Source organism: Topomyia yanbarensis, chromosome 2 (assembly GCF_030247195.1).
Source record: "Topomyia yanbarensis strain Yona2022 chromosome 2, ASM3024719v1, whole genome shotgun sequence".
In the NCBI taxonomy this organism is placed as follows: domain Eukaryota; kingdom Metazoa; phylum Arthropoda; class Insecta; order Diptera; family Culicidae; genus Topomyia; species Topomyia yanbarensis.
In genome coordinates, this window is record NC_080671.1 from 277,282,212 (window position 1) to 277,303,895 (window position 21,684).

Here is a 21,684-nt window from a genome sequence, read left to right on the forward strand (position 1 = left end):
AATTTCGAGATTCTCCTGCTGATCCCGCAGAGATTCCGATATGCACGATAAGACATGATGATCGTTCGAACTCCACTTTCTTAAAACAAAGCCCCCGAGATTAATAATTCAGTAAGTTGTTTACAGGTTGCGATTATTTTTTCCTTATTGTCGTCTCCAGCTAAACAATCGTCGACATAGAACGCCCGTTTTACGACACGAGCTGCTAGTGGAAACCTTTCTCCATCATCTTCAGCTAATTGGTTAAGGGCACGAGTGGCGAGATACGGTGCACAAGCTGTGCCATAGGTCACAGTAGTAAGCTGATATGTACTCACAGGATCGGTTGGTTGAATTCTCCACAGAATTTGCTGCAGCGCACGGTCATCTTGATGTACAGCAATTTGCCTGTACATCTTCTCGATGTCAGCAGTTATGACGTATTGAGGCAAACGAAAGTTGAGAATTGTGGCTATCAGTGGAGGTTGAACTGTGGGGCCGATGTAGCAAAGATCGTTCAAGGATAATTTACTCGTCGTTTTACTTGAGCCATCAAATACGACGCGTGTCTTAGTAGTTGTGCTGTCCGGTCGTAAGATTGCGTGATGAGGAAGATAGAAGTTAGGTAGAGAAGGGTCTGGTGTGACAGCTTCCATGTGTCCAAGCGATTTGTACTCGGCCATAAATTGGCCATAGTCCGAGTGTAGTTGTTTGTTGACCAAAAACTTCCTCTCAATTGCATGAAATCTACGAAGGGCGACCGGCAACGACTCTCCCAGTTCCGACAACATTTCCTCACGAATCGGTAACCAAACCACGTACCGACCGTCAGGGGCTCTTGAGTGGGTTCTCAAAAAATGATTCTCGCAGTATTGTTCTTCCAACGAGAGGCATTTGCCTCCTTCAAAGCTTTCAACCTCCCAAAATTTATTTACTGCTGCCGAAAGTTTGTCGAGAGTCATGGCAGTATTGCAGACGGCGGTGCGAATGTGATCTTGCTGAGAATGATCACCAGCGACAGCGTACCCAAATACAGTTTTACGCAATATTGGAAGCTGCGGCCCGAGCGAAATTTGTTCATTCTCTAGCAGTGAGAAGAATCATTGAATTCCGATGATTAATTCGATGTGGTGAGTGATTTGGAATTTTGGGTCTGCTAATGGGAGGTGATTAGGAATTACCCATTTCGAAATGTCCACTTTTGTCGAAGGAAGAATTCGTGTCAAATTGGGCAGTATGAGAAAATCGATGTCTGCATTAAAAGGACTCACTCGAGATGACACATTGATCGAGACTGCCTGTGTTACGTGCTGTTCGCTGTTTCCAATCCCAAACACAGTGATATTAGAGCGATCTCGTTTGAGGCGAAGCTTTTGAGCGAGATTCTCTGTTACGAAATTGCGCTCGGATGCTGAGTCTAATAGAGCGCGTGCGATCAATTATAAATTTATCATTAAATTGATTAAGAACATTTTTAGGATTATTAATTATTCCTTTTTCTTTTTGATTAATACCAAATCGATCTCAAATTATTTGAAATAATATCTCTTTAACTCTTCATGCAGCTTGATATTGACATTTTGTTGATGTAGTTTGATTATTTTTATATATTTCTATTTATTGATGAGGTAGTTAATTTATAAAATATATACCTGTATATTTGATTTCCAATCATAAGGACTAATTCATTTTAATATAAATAATTATATTAATTTTTATTATAAGTATCATTATTTTAATTATTACCATTATCATAATAATAATTGCATCTTTCTTATCAAAAAAACTATTATAGATCGAGAAAAATGTTCACCATTTGAATGTGGATTTGATCCAATAAATTATTCACGATTACCTTTTTCCCTACGATTTTTTTTAATTGCAATTATTTTCTTAATTTTTGATGTTGAAATTGCTTTAATTTTACCAATAATTTTAATTATTAAATCATCAAATTTAATTAACTGAATTATTACAAGATTATTTTTCATTTTAATTTTATTAATTGGACTTTACCATGAATGAAATCAAGCAATATTAGAATGAAATAATTAATTATTAAATATGAAGCAATAAAGTGCAATTGGTTTCGACCTAATCATAGATGTTTAATCATCCTTAGTTTAGGATAATAGTTAATTATAACATTTAATTTGCATTTAAAAAATATTGATATTTTCAATTTATCTTATTTTAATTGAAACCAAAAAGAGGTATATCACTGTTAATGATTTCAATAAATATTTATATTCCAATTAAATTAATTTTTAAAAATATAAATGGAATTAAACCATTAAAGAAAAAAGTTAGCAGCTTTTTCTTGATCATCATATTTTATTTATATAGTTTAATTTAAACATTACATTTTCAATGTAAAAATTTACCAATCCAAAAGTAGAAACTATTGGTATAAATCATATTCTTCCAAAAAATCTTCTAAAATTATAAAAATAAAAAGATTTATTTATAAAAAAAAGAAACATTACTAATTAAATAACCAAATAATCCACCTAATACACAAACTAATAATGTTAAAAAATTTATTATAAAAGGTAAACAAACTATTACTGGATCAAAAAATATTAATCAATTTAATATTCTTCCTCCAATAATAGCTATAAATATTAATGAAAAAATCTCAAAAATTATTGTTCATCTATTTTCTCTTAATTTATTTAAAGAAATTCCATTATATTCTCCTGTTATTAAATAATATACTAATCGAAAAGAATAACAAACAGTTAAACCTGTAGAAAAAAAAGAAAAAAACCTGTTTTAATCCACCTAGCGGTGCTATTGTGCCTTTATCATTTCTCTAAACTATGGCACGGAGACTTTTTATGTTCAACATAATTGTGGAAATGTCCATTACATTCTTAGTACACTTTGCACTTATACACAATGGCATGCCAGCCACGAACTTGATGAGCTACGTGTCGACGGTGAAACACTTGAAACAAAAAATATCATACTCCATTAGCCTAATCAGCATTAGATCAATGTTATCTGCTTGCTAACTCATTTTGTCATGCAGGGGTGGGTGTGTAAGGAGGGCGAAAGTCCCATGAACGAACGACTCCCCAGCTTAAATTGGTATGCTTTGTGATATAGTGGTGGTTTAAAGATGATGGGGTTGAAAGGGAGGGGTATGAGGGCTGGATGGGGTGGTGGTCTGAGGGGTGATTTAAGGAGATTTTTAAAGGGGGTGTAACCCCTCTCCGTAAACCATCCACTACGCCCCTGTTAAAATCCAGAAACCTTATGCGAGTCGAAAACAAAATTTGGCCGGGATTAGGATATGACACTCGGCCCTCCGGGCCGGGATTAGGTTGACATTTTTCAGAGTGATTGCATAACCTTTCTATATGAGAAAGGCAAAAAGGTGCGAAATCGGCAAAGTCCCAAAAAGTCGATTTTTACAAAAAAAATTTTTTTCGAGACAACATAAAATCTCGACGTTTCATGCATTTTAAAGATGTTTGGCATCAAAAATACGAATTCGATTTCTGAAATTTCATGGGGTCCCCCCTTTGAAAAAAAAAATTTTAGTTCCGGCTTATATGGGAATTTCATATGTGACCGGACGGTTTAGTCTATATTTCCGGAACCATATAAGCGATCCGTACGAAATTTTATAGACATATATATGGGGATATTATAGCTATCATTTGGGACTAAGTTTGTGAAAATCGGCCCAACCATTTCCGGGAAACTGATGTGAGTTCGTAAATTTTGAAAGATGGCCGCTTTTCCCGGGCACTTCCGGAACCGTCTATGGTGGTCAATGTAGTCAACGAAAGTTTGGTTGGCCGTCGGTGACCTAGAACAGCAAATTTAAGTTGTTTGAGAGACATTTTAGCGAAATTTTTACCTTTTTTGCTTTCATCGGAGTATCGGTTTGAATCACAATTTGCTATGTGATCGCACGCCACAACCTGTAACTCCGGAACCGGAAGTCGGATCGGGATGAAATTAAATAGCCATTTACGGGGACGCAATACATTTCATTTGAGGCCAAGTTTAGTCGAATCGGTCTAGCCATCTCCGAGAAACCGATGTGACTGTTATTCTGAATTTAGATACTTCCGCCGGGGCTTCCGGAACCGAAGATGGTGGCCAATGTGGCCAAATAGACTTTGAATGGATGTTAGTGACCCAATACTACAAATCGAAGCAGTTGTGGTCATATTTTGGAAAAATTTTCACCTTTATACATTCATTGCAGAATTTATTAAAATCGACATTTTCTGCGTGTTCGTACTTATCACCCTGTAATTCCGGAACCGGAAGTCGGATCCATTAGAAATTCAATAGCAGCTTATGGGAACGTTGCACCTTTCATTTGAGACTAAGTTTGTCAAAATCGGTTCAGCCATCTCTGAGAAAAATGAGTGACATTTTTGGTCACATACACACACATACACACACACATACATACACACACACAGACATTTGCCGAACTCGACGAACTGAATCGAATGGTATATGTCACTCGGCCCTCCGGGCCTCCGTTAAAAAGTCGGTTTTCAGAGCAATTGCAATACCTTTCTATTGAGAAAGGCAAAAAGAAAAGCAATTTAAATAAGACATTCTTACTATTTCTAATATTAAGTCTTTAGAATAAAACCCTGCTAAAAAGGTATTCCACATAAAGCTAAATTAGCTACATTAAAACATCCGCATACTATTGGTATTCTTATTCTTAAATTTCTTATAAATCGAATATCTTGAATATTTCTTATACAATGAATTACAACACCTGCACATATAAATAATAATGCTTTAAATAAAGTATGAGTTAATAAATGAAAAAAAGCTAATTTTATATATCCCATTGACAAAATTCTTATTATTAAACCTAATTGTCTTAAAGTAGATAAAGCAATACTTTTTTTAAAATCAAATTCAAAATTAGCTCCTAATCCAGCCATAAATATTGTTAAACCAGAAATTAATAATAAAATTTGACTAATTTTTCTATCAATAATTAATAAATTAAAACGAATTAATAAATAAACTCCAGCTGTTACTAAAGTTGATGAATGAACTAATGCTGATACAGGAGTAGGGGCTGCTATAGCTGCAGGTAATCAAGAAGAAAAAGGAATTTGGGCTCTTTTTGTTATAGCAGCCAATATTACTAAATAACCAATAATTATTATACAAAAGTCTTTTTTTATAATTTCTAAATAATAAATATAATTTCATCTACCATAATTTAATATTCAAGCAATTGCTAATAATAAAGCAACATCTCCAATACGATTAGATAATGCAGTTAATATTCCTGCATTATAAGATTTTACATTTTGAAAATAAATTACTAAACAATAAGAAACTAATCCTAAACCATCTCAACCTAATAAAATTATAATTAAATTTGGTCTAATAATTAATATTATTATTGATAATACAAATATTAATACTAATAAAATAAATCGATTAATATTAAAATCTTCTTCTATATATTGTTTTCTATAAAAAATTACTAAACAAGAAATAAATAAAACAAATGATATAAATATTAAACTTATTCAATCAAATAAAAAAGTTATAACAATTGATATAGAATGTAAAGAAATAATTTCTCATTCAATAAAATAAACTAAATTAATTAATAAAAATTTTAATCTAAATATAAATAAGCGAAAAGAATCCGGTTTGTCATCTTGTATGTCGTTTAATGGAGTTTTAGGTACCGACACTAAGGAAATTTGCCAACTGTTCCCCGTCAAATTTTCAAGCGTTTTTTCCAACGAGCGCCTGCCACCACAACAAGTCGCTGCCGCCGCTAATTTCACTCCTTCTCTAGGACGAACCATCAACCGAATTTGTGTCGATAATGCTGCCATTCTTGCAGCAAATGCCAAACTGAAAGCATCTTATTCTCCGGGTCCAGATGGTGTTCCCTCGATTTTTGTCAAAAAGTGCATCAGCGGGCTTCTTGAACCACTTCGGCGAGTCTTCGAGCTATCACTCACTACTGGTACATTCCCTTCCTGCTGGAAAGCAGCGCACATGTTTCCAGTTCATAAAAAGGGAAACAAATCGAACATTGACAATTATCGGGGAATCTCGTGTTTAAGTGCTGTATCAAAACTGTTCGAGCTGGTTGTGTTAGATCCTATTTTCTTTCACTGCAAACAATACATTGCAGATGACCAACACGGTTTCATGCCTAAACGATCGACAACGACAAACCTGCTCTCGTTCACAACATATGTAATGGATGGATTCGCTGACGGATTGCAAACCGATGCCATTTATATGGATCTATCTGCGGCCTTCGACAAAATCAACCATGATATTGCAATAGTGAAGCTGGACAAACTCGGCATTCATGGACAACTTCTGCGCTGGCTTCGTTCCTATCTCGATGGAAGGTAACTCCAAATCAGCATTAAGGACTGTCTATCTGCACCATTCTTCGCTACATCCGGCATACCACAAGGAAGCCATCTCGGTCCAGTAATATTCCTCCTCTACTTTAATGACGTCAATTTCACATTACAAGGACCCCGCCTTTCTTTCGCCGACGACATGAAAATTTTTCAACAAATACGGGATAAAACCGATGCCGAGCTTCTTCAGAGGGAACTGAACAGCTTTAGTACGTGGTGTGATCTAAACAGAATGGTTTTAAACCCGAGCAAATGCTCAATCGTTACGTTCACGCGGAAATGCCAACCGACTCAGTTTAACTACCATTTCTTCGGCTCGAGCATTCCAAGACACTCTCACATCAAAGATCTCGGAGTCATCATGGATTCGGCATTAACATTCAAACCACATACGTCACACATCGTGGATAAGGCATCACGACAGTTTGGGTTCATCTTCCGAATAGCGAAAAACTTCAGGGACGTATATTGTCTTAAATCGCTTTACTGCGCGTTGGTCCGCTCAACGTTAGAATATTGTTCAGCTGTTTGGAATCCGTACTACCAGAACGGGATTGACAGAATCGAGGCTGTCCAACGCAGGTTTATACGCTTCGCCCTTCGTCATCTCCCATGGCGAAACAGATTTCAGCTGCCGAGCTATGAAAACCGTTGCCAGCTAATACACCTCGATACACTCAGCATTCGGAGGGACTGCTCTCGAGCCCTGTTCGTCTCGGACTTACTCTCTGCCAGAGTGGATTGCCCTACAATCCTCGGACGTCTGGATCTTCAAGCCCGCGTTCGAGCTCTACGCAATAACTCCCATCTGCGAGTTCCGTTCAGGAGAACCAACTATGGTTGCCAGAGCGCTGTTACCGGACTCCAACGAATTTTTAACAGTGTGGCGACGGCCTTTGACTTCAACAGGACGCGGAATGCGATAAAAGTGAAAATGTTGTCAATTTTAAAATGTAATTAGTTTAAGCAACCACTATTGGGGCCAAGGGGCCTGTTGGTGAAGGTAATAAACATAAACATAAACATAAATAATATAATACTAATAAATAATAAAATATAAAAACTATTTTTACAATAATTAAAATTTAACACGATCTAAAATGAAAATTCATATCTTTGACACCAAAAATCAATATTTTAATTAAACTATTTAAATTAAAGTCATAATATAAAAAAAATTCTTTTTATAATTAATAAATTTTAAGGTAATCAATGTATTATTAATAATAAATATTCTCGAATTAATCCCGTTGAAAAAAATGAAATTCTAGAATAAAATTTTCCATATTGTCTATAAGCAAATCAATATAATGATAAAAAATGATAAAAATATTAAACCAATTATTGTTAATTAAGATCATCTAATAATTCTATTTATTAAAGAAATTTCACCTAATAAATTTAAAGTTGGAGGAGCTGCCATATTTCTTGAACATAATAAAAATCATCATAAAGATAATCTAGGTATAAAATTTATTATACCTTTATTAATTAATAATCTTCGTCTTCTTATTCGTTCATATCTAATATTAGCTAAACAAAAAAGTCCGGAAGAACACAAACCATGAGCAATTATTAATCTATATGCTCCATTTAATTCTCAATAACTTATTGTTAATAAACCACTTAAAACAATTCCTATATGAGCAACTGATAAATAAGCAATTAAAGCTTTTAAATCTATTTGTAATAAACAAATTAAACTTACTAAAACTCCTCCAATTAATCTAATTCTAATTCGTACAAAATTAAATTTTATTCCTAAAATTTGTAATAAAGCAAATATTCGAAATAAACCATATCCCCCTAATTTTAATAATACTCCAGCTAAAATTATTGAACCAGAAATTGGAGCTTCTACATGACCTTTTGGTAATCATAAAAGAACCAAAAATATTGGTATTTTTACTAAAAAAGCAAAAACTATACATAAATATAAAAAATCAAAATTATATATTTTTATATAACTTAATATATATATATATATATATATATATATATATATATATATATATATATATATATATATATATATATATATATATATATATATATATATATATATATATATATATATATATATATATATATATATATATATATATATATATATATATATATATATATATATATATATATATATATATATATATATATATATATATATATATATATATATATATATATATATATATATATATATATATATATATATATATATATATATATATATATATATATATATATATACATATATATTAAGTTATATAAAAATATATAATTTTGATTTTTTATATTTATGTATAGTTTTTGCTTTTTTAGTAAAAATACCAATATTTTTGGTTCTTTTATGATTACCAAAAGGTCATGTAGAAGCTCCAATTTCTGGTTCAATAATTTTAGCTGGAGTATTATTAAAATTAGGGGGATATGGCTTATTTCGAATATTTGCTTTATTACAAATTTTAGGAATAAAATTTAATTTTGTACGAATTAGAATTAGATTAATTGGAGGAGTTTTAGTAAGTTTAATTTGTTTATTACAAATAGATTTAAAAGCTTTAATTGCTTATTTATCAGTTGCTCATATAGGAATCGTTTTAAGTGGTTTATTAACAATAAGTTATTGAGAATTAAATGGAGCATATAGATTAATAATTGCTCATGGTTTGTGTTCTTCCGGACTTTTTTGTTTAGCTAATATTAGATATGAACGAATAAGAAGACGAAGATTATTAATTAATAAAGGTATAATAAATTTTATACCTAGATTATCTTTATGATGATTTTTATTATGTTCAAGAAATATGGCAGCTCCTCCAACTTTAAATTTATTAGGTGAAATTTCTTTAATAAATATAATTATTAGATGATCTTTATTAACAATAATTGGTTTAATATTTTTATCATTTTTTATCATTAAATTGATTTGCTTATAGACAATATGGAAAATTTTATTCTAGAATTTCTTTTTTTTCGACGGGATTAATTCGAGAATATTTATTATTAATAATACATTGATTACCTTAAAATTTATTAATTATAAAAAGAATTTTTTTTATATTATGACTTTAATTTAAATAGTTTAATTAAAATATTGATTTTTGGTGTCAAAGATATGAATTTTCATTTTAGATCGTGTTAAATTTTAATTATTGTAAAAATAGTTTTTATATTTTATTATTTATTAGTATTATATTATTTATGTTTATGTTTATGTTTATTACCTTCACCAACAGGCCCCTTGGCCCCAATAGTGGTTGCTTAAACTAATTACATTTTAAAATTGACAACATTTTCACTTTTATCGCATTCCGCGTCCTGTTGAAGTCAAAGGCCGTCGCCACACTGTTAAAAATTCGTTGGAGTCCGGTAACAGCGCTCTGGCAACCATAGTTGGTTCTCCTGAACGGAACTCGCAGATGGGAGTTATTGCGTAGAGCTCGAACGCGGGCTTGAAGATCCAGACGTCCGAGGATTGTAGGGCAATCCACTCTGGCAGAGAGTAAGTCCGAGACGAACAGGGCTCGAGAGCAGTCCCTCCGAATGCTGAGTGTATCGAGGTGTATTAGCTGGCAACGGTTTTCATAGCTCGGCAGCTGAAATCTGTTTCGCCATGGGAGATGACGAAGGGCGAAGCGTATAAACCTGCGTTGGACAGCCTCGATTCTGTCAATCCCGTTCTGGTAGTACGGATTCCAAACAGCTGAACAATATTCTAACGTTGAGCGGACCAACGCGCAGTAAAGCGATTTAAGACAATATACGTCCCTGAAGTTTTTCGCTATTCGGAAGATGAACCCAAACTGTCGTGATGCCTTATCCACGATGTGTGACGTATGTGGTTTGAATGTTAATGCCGAATCCATGATGACTCCGAGATCTTTGATGTGAGAGTGTCTTGGAATGCTCGAGCCGAAGAAATGGTAGTTAAACTGAGTCGGTTGGCATTTCCGCGTGAACGTAACGATTGAGCATTTGCTCGGGTTTAAAACCATTCTGTTTAGATCACACCACGTACTAAAGCTGTTCAGTTCCCTCTGAAGAAGCTCGGCATCGGTTTTATCCCGTATTTGTTGAAAAATTTTCATGTCGTCGGCGAAAGAAAGGCGGGGTCCTTGTAATGTGAAATTGACGTCATTAAAGTAGAGGAGGAATATTACTGGACCGAGATGGCTTCCTTGTGGTATGCCGGATGTAGCGAAGAATGGTGCAGATAGACAGTCCTTAATGCTGATTTGGAGTTACCTTCCATCGAGATAGGAACGAAACCAGCGCAGAAGTTGTCCATGAATGCCGAGTTTGTCCAGCTTCGCTATTGCAATATCATGGTTGATTTTGTCGAAGGCCGCAGATAGATCCATATAAATGGCATCGGTTTGCAATCCGTCAGCGAATCCATCCATTACATATGTTGTGAACGAGAGCAGGTTTGTCGTTGTCGATCGTTTAGGCATGAAACCGTGTTGGTCATCTGCAATGTATTGTTTGCAGTGAAAGAAAATAGGATCTAACACAACCAGCTCGAACAGTTTTGATACAGCACTTAAACACGAGATTCCCCGATAATTGTCAATGTTCGATTTGTTTCCCTTTTTATGAACTGGAAACATGTGCGCTGCTTTCCAGCAGGAAGGGAATGTACCAGTAGTGAGAAGCCCGCTGATGCACTTTTTGACAAAAATCGAGGGAACACCATCTGGACCCGGAGAATAAGATGCTTTCAGTTTGGCATTTGCTGCAAGAATGGCAGCATTATCGACACAAATTCGGTTGATGGTTCGTCCTAGAGAAGGAGTGAAATTAGCGGCGGCAGCGACTTGTTGTGGTGGCAGGCGCTTGTTGCAAAAAACGCTTGAAAATTTGTCGGAGAACAGTTGGCAAATTTCCTTAGTGTCGGTACCTAAAACTCCATTAAACGACATACAAGATGGCAAACCGGATTCTTTTCGCTTATTTATATTTAGATTAAAATTTTTATTAATTAATTTAGTTTATTTTATTGAATGAGAAATTATTTCTCTACATTCTATATCAATTGTTATAACTTTTTTATTTGATTGAATAAGTTTAATATTTATATCATTTGTTTTATTTATTTCTTGTTTAGTAATTTTTTATAGAAAACAATATATAGAAGAAGATTTTAATATTAATTGATTTATTTTATTAGTATTAATATTTGTATTATCAATAATAATATTAATTATTAGACCAAATTTAATTATAATTTTATTAGGTTGAGATGGTTTAGGATTAGTTTCTTATTGTTTAGTAATTTATTTTCAAAATGTAAAATCTTATAATGCAGGAATATTAACTGCATTATCTAATCGTATTGGAGATGTTGCTTTATTATTAGCAATTGCTTGAATATTAAATTATGGTAGATGAAATTATATTTATTATTTAGAAATTATAAAAAAAGACTTTTGTATAATAATTATTGGTTATTTAGTAATATTGGCTGCTATAACAAAAAGAGCCCAAATTCCTTTTTCTTCTTGATTACCTGCAGCTATAGCAGCCCCTACTCCTGTATCAGCATTAGTTCATTCATCAACTTTAGTAACAGCTGGAGTTTATTTATTAATTCGTTTTAATTTATTAATTATTGATAGAAAAATTAGTCAAATTTTATTATTAATTTCTGGCTTAACAATATTTATGGCTGGATTAGGAGCTAATTTTGAATTTGATTTTAAAAAAAGTATTGCTTTATCTACTTTAAGACAATTAGGTTTAATAATAAGAATTTTGTCAATGGGATATATAAAATTAGCTTTTTTTCATTTATTAACTCATGCTTTATTTAAAGCATTATTATTTATATGTGCAGGTGTTGTAATTCATTGTATATGAAATATTCAAGATATTCGATTTATAAGAAATTTAAGAATAAGAATACCAATAGTATGCGGATGTTTTAATGTAGCTAATTTAGCTTTATGTGGAATACCTTTTTTAGCAGGGTTTTATTCTAAAGACTTAATATTAGAAATAGTAAGAATGTCTTATTTAAATTGCTTTTCTTTTTGCCTTTCTCAATAGAAAGGTATTGCAATTGCTCTGAAAACGGACTTTTTAACGGAGGCCCGGAGGGCCGAGTGACATATACCATTCGATTCAGTTCGTCGAGTTCGGCAAATGTCTGTGTGTGTATGTATGTGTGTGTATGTGTGTGTATGTGACCAAAAATGTCACTCATTTTTCTCAGAGATGGCTGAACCGATTTTGACAAACTTAGTCTCAAATGAAAGGTTCAACGTTCCCATAGGCTGCTATTGAATTTCTAATGGATCCGACTTCCGGTTCCGGAATTACAGGGTGATAAGAACGAACACGCAGAAAATGTCGATTTTAATAATTTAATAAAAGTGAAAAATTTTCCAAAATATGACCACAACTGCTTCGATTTGTAGTATTAGGTCACTAACATCCATTCAAAGTCTATTTGGCCACATTGGCCACCATCCTCGGTTCCGGAAGCCCCGGCGGAAGTATCTAAATTCAGAATAACAGTCACATCGGTTTCTCGGAGATGGCTAGACCGATTCGACTAAACTTGGCCTCAAATGAAATGTATTGCGTCCCCGTAAATGGCTATTTAATTTCATCCCGATCCGACTTCCGGTTCCGGAGTTACAGGTTGTGGCGTGCGATCACATAGCAAATTGTGATTCAAACCGATACTCCGATGAAAGCAAAAAAGGTAAAAATTTCGCTAAAATGTCTCTCAAACAACTTAAATTTGCTGTTCTAGGTCACCGACGGCCAACCAAACTTTCGTTGACTACATTGACCACCATAGACGGTTCCAGAAGTGCCCGGGAAAAGCGGCCATCTTTCAAAATTTACGAACTCACATCAGTTTCCCGGAAATGGTTGGGCCGATTTTCACAAACTTAGTCCCAAATGATAGCTATAATATCCCCATAGATGTCTATAAAATTTCGTACGGATCGCTTATATGGTTCCGGAAATATAGACTAAACCGTCCGGTCACATATGAAATGCCCATATAAGCCGGAACTCAAATTTTTTTTTTTCAAAGGGGGGACCCCATGAAATTTTAGAAATCGAATTCGTATTTTTGATGCCAAACATCTTTAAAATGCATGAAACGTCGAGATTTTATGTTATCTCGAAAAATATTTTTTTTGTAAAAATCGACTTTTTGGGACTTCGCCGATTTCGCACCTTTTTGCCTTTCTCATATAGAAAGGTTATGCAATCACTCTGAAAAATGTCAACCTAATCCCGGCCCGGAGGGCCGAGTGTCATATCCTAATCCCGGCCAAATTTTGTTTTCGACTCGCATAAGGTTTCTGGATTTTAACAGGGGCGTAGTGGATGGTTTACGGAGAGGGGTTACACCCCCTTTAAAAATCTCCTTAAATCACCCCTCAGACCACCACCCCATCCAGCCCTTATACCCCTCCCTTTCAACCCCATCATCTTTAAACCACCACTATATCACAAAGCATACCAATTTAAGCTGGGGAGTCGTTCGTTCGTGGGACTTTCGCCCTCCTTACACACCCACCCCTGCATGACAAAATGAGTTAACAAGCAGATAACATTGATCTAATGCTGATTAGGCTAATGGAGTATGATATTTTTTTGTTTCAAGTGTTTCACCGTCGACACGTAGCCCATCAAGTTCGTGGCTGGCATGCCATTGTGTATAAGTGCAAAGTGTACTAAGAATGTAATGGACATTTCCACAATTATGTTGAACATAAAAAGTCTCCGTGCCATAGTTTAGAGAAATGAGAAAGGCACAATAGCACCGCTAGGTGGATTAAAACAGGTTTTTTTTTCTACAGGTTTAACTGTTTGTTATTCTTTTCGATTAGTATATTATTTAATAACAGGAGAATATAATGGAATTTCTTTAAATAAATTAAGAGAAAATAGATGAACAATAATTTTTGAGATTTTTTCATTAATATTTATAGCTATTATTGGAGGAAGAATATTAAATTGATTAATATTTTTTGATCCAGTAATAGTTTGTTTACCTTTTATAATAAATTTTTTAACATTATTAGTTTGAATATTAGGTGGATTATTTGGTTATTTAATTAGTAATGTTTCTTTTTTTATAAATAAAGCTTTTTATTTTTATAATTTTAGAAGATTTTTTGGAAGAATATGATTTATACCAATAATTTCTACTAACCAATTATTGTTAATAAAGATCATCTAATAATTCTATTTATTAAAGAAATTTCACCTAATAAATTTAAAGTTGGAGGAGCTGCCATATTTCTTGAACATAATAAAAATCATCATAAAGATAATCTAGGTATAAAATTTATTATACCTTTATTAATTAATAATCTTCGTCTTCTTATTCGTTCATATCTAATATTAGCTAAACAAAAAAGTCCTGAAGAACACAAACCATGAGCAATTATTAATCTATATGCTCCATTTAATTCTCAATAACTTATTGCGTTGCGTTGCGTTGCGTTGCGTTGCGTTGTGACGATGATTTTGGCGGATTGCACACTGACTTCATCATGTTTGACTGCTGATTATCTAATAAGAGTTGCTTAGGAAGTGGTAAGTAGGAATTCATACCAATCCGACCCATATTAAAACCTCAACAGCATGATAGCCATCATTGCCGGCCGCCCCCATCTCCATCGTTCACGGGGAAGGATAAAGGATAAGGTAGACAGGAAGTGTTGATGCTCCACCTACTTAACGGAAGGACGACGATTCATCAGACTCTTCCATAGGTGTCGCGGAGTTGGTGGTTTGGAAGGGTATCAGGTCTAGGATTCGCTCCAAGCAAACGATGCGACCTGTAAAGCATATTTTATTAGGTAGTTGTTTAGTTAGTCTTCGAGTGCACGATCACTCGAAAAAGAGATGATCTTGTTTAGTTTTTGGTTATTTTTAAACTCTGGGCAGCCGGCTACCGAGAGTATACTATGTTCCCTAAACAAAAACAATTTGAACTCCACACAGCCGATCGTGGGAGTATTGCCTGGAAAAGCTAATCTTATCTGCGTAATGGGCCGGATCACTATTTATTGCAACAGTATTTGGACAGAACTCGCTACTTCTTCTCTACGATATATTTATTGGCTTGAAAACTACCAAGTGACAGCATATTATACTGGCAAAAATAGCGCGAGATGTTATAAATCAAGGAAAGTATTTCTTATTTTCCATATCGGATTGTTTGTGGAATACAAGTATACGAGCGATAATACCGAACACTGAAGGGAAATATAAAGGATTGTTAATCTGATGCACGGGCTTGTTAGCAATAACGGAGCTTTAAATTAGGTTCATAAAAACAGACGCGGCGAATTTTCAATACGTATTGAGCCGTGTTCATAGATACTAGTCAGATTAGTCGTATTGGGGCTAATTTCCGATCAACTATTCATTTTTACGGCAATGTTTTCTCGACTAGATCTGTTCGCACCCTCTCATTCTGTTCGCACCCTCTCATTCTGCGGTCTAAGGACCAAATGTCATCAATAGACTTAGAATCGCGTGGAGGCATGAGATAGGAAACTTGTAAGAATTTTGCTATCCCACCGTTTGACTACCAGAATGGATGGGAGAACAGTAATACTAGCAAATACCGACTACCATAAGAGCGGTGCAAATTTGAACGAGTGACGTAGAGTACTGCACTGAAAAAAGGACCAGGAGTGCGATTTTACGAAGTTTTAGCTTCCGATGGCCCTACATTTTCTGACAAAGTGAAGTTCTTGAATGTTGAGATTTTTATTACTGTTTAGAAAAGCAAAAGTATCATAAAGCTAGTGTCAGGCCTTCATGAGACCTCAAGAAGTCACTTTTGGAGGTATTCGTAAATGTAGATTTGTCGGTAGACGGTTCCAAATATAATAGAAAAATACCTAATTTAACACAACTACAGATCACTTGCAACATAAAAAGCTTTTTGTGAAATTCGACAGCTCCATCTTAGGCCAATTCAATAAATTTCCTGCATGAAAATTTCCATTTTTTAAAAACGGTTTTTAAGCCAAAGCTTTGGAAGTTAAACCTTGGCGTGGAAGTGCCGGTATATTAATATATTCTGTTACTTAGTGTAGAATTAGATTTCGTCATTTACGGCTAATATACAACCGCCAGAAGAAACTTAAAACGTTGGTACACAATCAAGAAAGGCGAATCAGAAAAGGTATATGTCAGTGATTCACTAAATACAGACTGGAAAGAGGGTAATATGGAAAACCTTAAGGTCCGCCCAGATTAAGTCTTCGGTACGGAACAAAACCTCGGCCTAGGAACTCCTAGCATGTTGTTAGTCGCCTCTTACGACATGGGAGCAGTTCCCAGAGGTTCTATTCTTGGTTGAAATAGTGCAAAAAGATTTCAGCCCGCCGGACACCACACGGCTTCTCCATTTAATTCTCAATAACTTATTGTTAATAAACCACTTAAAACAATTCCTATATGAGCAACTGATAAATAAGCAATTAAAGCTTTTAAATCTATTTGTAATAAACAAATTAAACTTACTAAAACTCCTCCAATTAATCTAATTCTAATTCGTACAAAATTAAATTTTATTCCTAAAATTTGTAATAAAGCAAATATTCGAAATAAGCCATATCCCCCTAATTTTAATAATACTCCAGGTAAAATTATTGAACCAGAAATTGGAGCTTCTACATGACCTTTTGGTAATCATAAAAGAACCAAAAATATTGGTATTTTTACTAAAAAGGCAAAAACTATACATAAATATAAAAAATCAAAATTATATATTTTTATATAACTTAATATATATATATATATATATATATATATATATATATATATATATATATATATATATATATATATATATATATATATATATATATATATATATATATATATATATATATATATATATATATATATATATATATATATATATATATATATATATATATATATATATTAAGTTATATAAAAATATATAATTTTGATTTTTTATATTTATGTATAGTTTTTGCCTTTTTAGTAAAAATACCAATATTTTTGGTTCTTTTATGATTACCAAAAGGTCATGTAGAAGCTCCAATTTCTGGTTCAATAATTTTACCTGGAGTATTATTAAAATTAGGGGGATATGGCTTATTTCGAATATTTGCTTTATTACAAATTTTAGGAATAAAATTTAATTTTGTACGAATTAGAATTAGATTAATTGGAGGAGTTTTAGTAAGTTTAATTTGTTTATTACAAATAGATTTAAAAGCTTTAATTGCTTATTTATCAGTTGCTCATATAGGAATTGTTTTAAGTGGTTTATTAACAATAAGTTATTGAGAATTAAATGGAGAAGCCGTGTGGTGTCCGGCGGGCTGAAATCTTTTTGCACTATTTCAACCAAGAATAGAACCTCTGGGAACTGCTCCCATGTCGTAAGAGGCGACTAACAACATGCTAGGAGTTCCTAGGCCGAGGTTTTGTTCCGTACCGAAGACTTAATCTGGGCGGACCTTAAGGTTTTCCATATTACCCTCTTTCCAGTCTGTATTTAGTGAATCACTGACATATACCTTTTCTGATTCGCCTTTCTTGATTGTGTACCAACGTTTTAAGTTTCTTCTGGCGGTTGTATATTAGCCGTAAATGACGAAATCTAATTCTACACTAAGTAACAGAATATATTAATATACCGGCACTTCCACGCCAAGGTTTAACTTCCAAAGCTTTGGCTTAAAAACCGTTTTTAAAAAATGGAAATTTTCATGCAGGAAATTTATTGAATTGGCCTAAGATGGAGCTGTCGAATTTCACAAAAAGCTTTTTATGTTGCAAGTGATCTGTAGTTGTGTTAAATTAGGTATTTTTCTATTATATTTGGAACCGTCTACCGACAAATCTACATTTACGAATACCTCCAAAAGTGACTTCTTGAGGTCTCATGAAGGCCTGACACTAGCTTTATGATACTTTTGCTTTTCTAAACAGTAATAAAAATCTCAACATTCAAGAACTTCACTTTGTCAGAAAATGTAGGGCCATCGGAAGCTAAAACTTCGTAAAATCGCACTCCTGGTCCTTTTTTCAGTGCAGTACTCTACGTCACTCGTTCAAATTTGCACCGCTCTTATGGTAGTCGGTATTTGCTAGTATTACTGTTCTCCCATCCATTCTGGTAGTCAAACGGTGGGATAGCAAAATTCTTACAAGTTTCCTATCTCATGCCTCCACGCGATTCTAAGTCTATTGATGACATTTGGTCCTTAGACCGCAGAATGAGAGGGTGCGAACAGAATGAGAGGGTGCGAACAGATCTAGTCGAGAAAACATTGCCGTAAAAATGAATAGTTGATCGGAAATTAGCCCCAATACGACTAATCTGACTAGTATCTATGAACACGGCTCAATACGTATTGAAAATTCGCCGCGTCTGTTTTTATGAACCTAATTTAAAGCTCCGTTATTGCTAACAAGCCCGTGCATCAGATTAACAATCCTTTATATTTCCCTTCAGTGTTCGGTATTATCGCTCGTATACTTGTATTCCACAAACAATCCGATATGGAAAATAAGAAATACTTTCCTTGATTTATAACATCTCGCGCTATTTTTGCCAGTATAATATGCTGTCACTTGGTAGTTTTCAAGCCAATAAATATATCGTAGAGAAGAAGTAGCGAGTTCTGTCCAAATACTGTTGCAATAAATAGTGATCCGGCCCATTACGCAGATAAGATTAGCTTTTCCAGGCAATACTCCCACGATCGGCTGTGTGGAGTTCAAATTGTTTTTGTTTAGGGAACATAGTATACTCTCGGTAGCCGGCTGCCCAGAGTTTAAAAATAACCAAAAACTAAACAAGATCATCTCTTTTTCGAGTGATCGTGCACTCGAAGACTAACTAAACAACTACCTAATAAAATATGCTTTACAGGTCGCATCGTTTGCTTGGAGCGAATCCTAGACCTGATACCCTTCCAAACCACCAACTCCGCGACACCTATGGAAGAGTCTGATGAATCGTCGTCCTTCCGTTAAGTAGGTGGAGCATCAACACTTCCTGTCTACCTTATCCTTTATCCTTCCCCGTGAACGATGGAGATGGGGGCGGCCGGCAATGATGGCTATCATGCTGTTGAGGTTTTAATATGGGTCGGATTGGTATGAATTCCTACTTACCACTTCCTAAGCAACTCTTATTAGATAATCAGCAGTCAAACATGATGAAGTCAGTGTGCAATCCGCCAAAATCATCGTCACAACGCAACGCAACGCAACGCAACGCAACGCAATAAGTTATTGAGAATTAAATGGAGCATATAGATTAATAATTGCTCATGGTTTGTGTTCTTCAGGACTTTTTTGTTTAGCTAATATTAGATATGAACGAATAAGAAGACGAAGATTATTAATTAATAAAGGTATAATAAATTTTATACCTAGATTATCTTTATGATGATTTTTATTATGTTCAAGAAATATGGCAGCTCCTCCAACTTTAAATTTATTAGGTGAAATTTCTTTAATAAATAGAATTATTAGATGATCTTTATTAACAATAATTGGTTAGTAGAAATTATTGGTATAAATCATATTCTTCCAAAAAATCTTCTAAAATTATAAAAATAAAAAGCTTTATTTATAAAAAAAGAAACATTACTAATTAAATAACCAAATAATCCACCTAATATTCAAACTAATAATGTTAAAAAATTTATTATAAAAGGTAAACAAACTATTACTGGATCAAAAAATATTAATCAATTTAATATTCTTCCTCCAATAATAGCTATAAATATTAATGAAAAAATCTCAAAAATTATTGTTCATCTATTTTCTCTTAATTTATTTAAAGAAATTCCATTATATTCTCCTGTTATTAAATAATATACTAATCGAAAAGAATAACAAACAGTTAAACCTGTAGAAAAAAAAACCTGTTTTAATCCACCTAGCGGTGCTATTGTGCCTTTCTCATTTCTCTAAACTATGGCACGGAGACTTTTTATGTTCAACATAATTGTGGAAATGTCCATTACATTCTTAGTACACTTTGCACTTATACACAATGGCATGCCAGCCACGAACTTGATGGGCTACGTGTCGACGGTGAAACACTTGAAACAAAAAAATATCATACTCCATTAGCCTAATCAGCATTAGATCAATGTTATCTGCTTGTTAACTCATTTTGTCATGCAGGGGTGGGTGTGTAAGGAGGGCGAAAGTCCCACGAACGAACGACTCCCCAGCTTAAATTGGTATGCTTTGTGATATAGTGGTGGTTTAAAGATGATGGGGTTGAAAGGGAGGGGTATAAGGGCTGGATGGGGTGGTGGTCTGAGGGGTGATTTAAGGAGATTTTTAAAGGGGGTGTAACCCCTCTCCGTAAACCATCCACTACGCCCCTGTTAAAATCCAGAAACCTTATGCGAGTCGAAAACAAAATTTGGCCGGGATTAGGATATGACACTCGGCCCTCCGGGCCGGGATTAGGTTGACATTTTTCAGAGTGATTGCATAACCTTTCTATATGAGAAAGGCAAAAAGGTGCGAAATCGGCGAAGTCCCAAAAAGTCGATTTTTACAAAAAAAATATTTTTCGAGATAACATAAAATCTCGACGTTTCATGCATTTTAAAGATGTTTGGCATCAAAAATACGAATTCGATTTCTAAAATTTCATGGGGTCCCCCCTTTGAAAAAAAAAAATTTGAGTTCCGGCTTATATGGGCATTTCATATGTGACCGGACGGTTTAGTCTATATTTCCGGAACCATATAAGCGATCCGTACGAAATTTTATAGACATCTATGGGGATATTATAGCTATCATTTGGGACTAAGTTTGTGAAAATCGGCCCAACCATTTCCGGGAAACTGATGTGAGTTCGTAAATTTTGAAAGATGGCCGCTTTTCCCGGGCACTTCTGGAACCGTCTATGGTGGTCAATGTAGTCAACGAAAGTTTGGTTGGCCGTCGGTGACCTAGAACAGCAAATTTAAGTTGTTTGAGAGACATTTTAGCGAAATTTTTACCTTTTTTGCTTTCATCGGAGTATCGGTTTGAATCACAATTTGCTATGTGATCGCACGCCACAACCTGTAACTCCGGAACCGGAAGTCGGATCGGGATGAAATTAAATAGCCATTTACGGGGACGCAATACATTTCATTTGAGGCCAAGTTTAGTCGAATCGGTCTAGCCATCTCCGAGAAACCGATGTGACTGTTATTCTGAATTTAGATACTTCCGCCGGGGCTTCCGGAACCGAGGATGGTGGCCAATGTGGCCAAATAGACTTTGAATGGATGTTAGTGACCTAATA

The 21,684-nt window shown here is 34.1% G+C and overlaps 2 protein-coding genes and 5 pseudogenes across 2 annotated transcripts; 3 read left to right on the top strand and 4 right to left on the bottom strand.

Moving 5' to 3' along the window:
* Positions 1-80: 80 nt before the first annotated feature.
* LOC131680358 (uncharacterized) lies at positions 81-1,164 on the bottom strand. Its single transcript, XM_058961079.1, has 2 exons — positions 1,161-1,164; positions 81-1,063 (listed from the first exon to the last, which is right to left on the bottom strand). Exons 1-2 carry the CDS (start codon positions 1,162-1,164, stop codon positions 81-83), a joined length of 987 nt encoding a protein of 328 aa, XP_058817062.1.
* A 3,446-nt stretch (positions 1,165-4,610) lies between these two features.
* Positions 4,611-5,489, bottom strand: LOC131683184 (NADH-ubiquinone oxidoreductase chain 5-like; the record flags this gene model as incomplete). The annotated part of the gene is given in 1 exon segment (XM_058965023.1): positions 4,611-5,489. A coding segment is annotated over 1 exon segment (879 nt), but the record flags the coding sequence as incomplete, so codon positions are not given.
* A 1,994-nt stretch (positions 5,490-7,483) lies between these two features.
* Positions 7,484-8,352, bottom strand: LOC131683185 (NADH-ubiquinone oxidoreductase chain 4-like; annotated as a pseudogene).
* A 268-nt stretch (positions 8,353-8,620) lies between these two features.
* LOC131683182 (NADH-ubiquinone oxidoreductase chain 4-like) lies at positions 8,621-9,507 on the top strand (annotated as a pseudogene).
* Positions 9,508-9,521: 14 nt separating this feature from the next.
* LOC131683181 (NADH-ubiquinone oxidoreductase chain 5-like) lies at positions 9,522-14,439 on the top strand (annotated as a pseudogene).
* Positions 14,440-14,560: 121 nt separating this feature from the next.
* LOC131680359 (NADH-ubiquinone oxidoreductase chain 4-like) lies at positions 14,561-17,051 on the bottom strand (annotated as a pseudogene).
* A 384-nt stretch (positions 17,052-17,435) lies between these two features.
* Positions 17,436-21,684, top strand: part of LOC131680360 (NADH-ubiquinone oxidoreductase chain 4-like) — an 8,717-nt pseudogene continuing 4,468 nt past the window's right edge.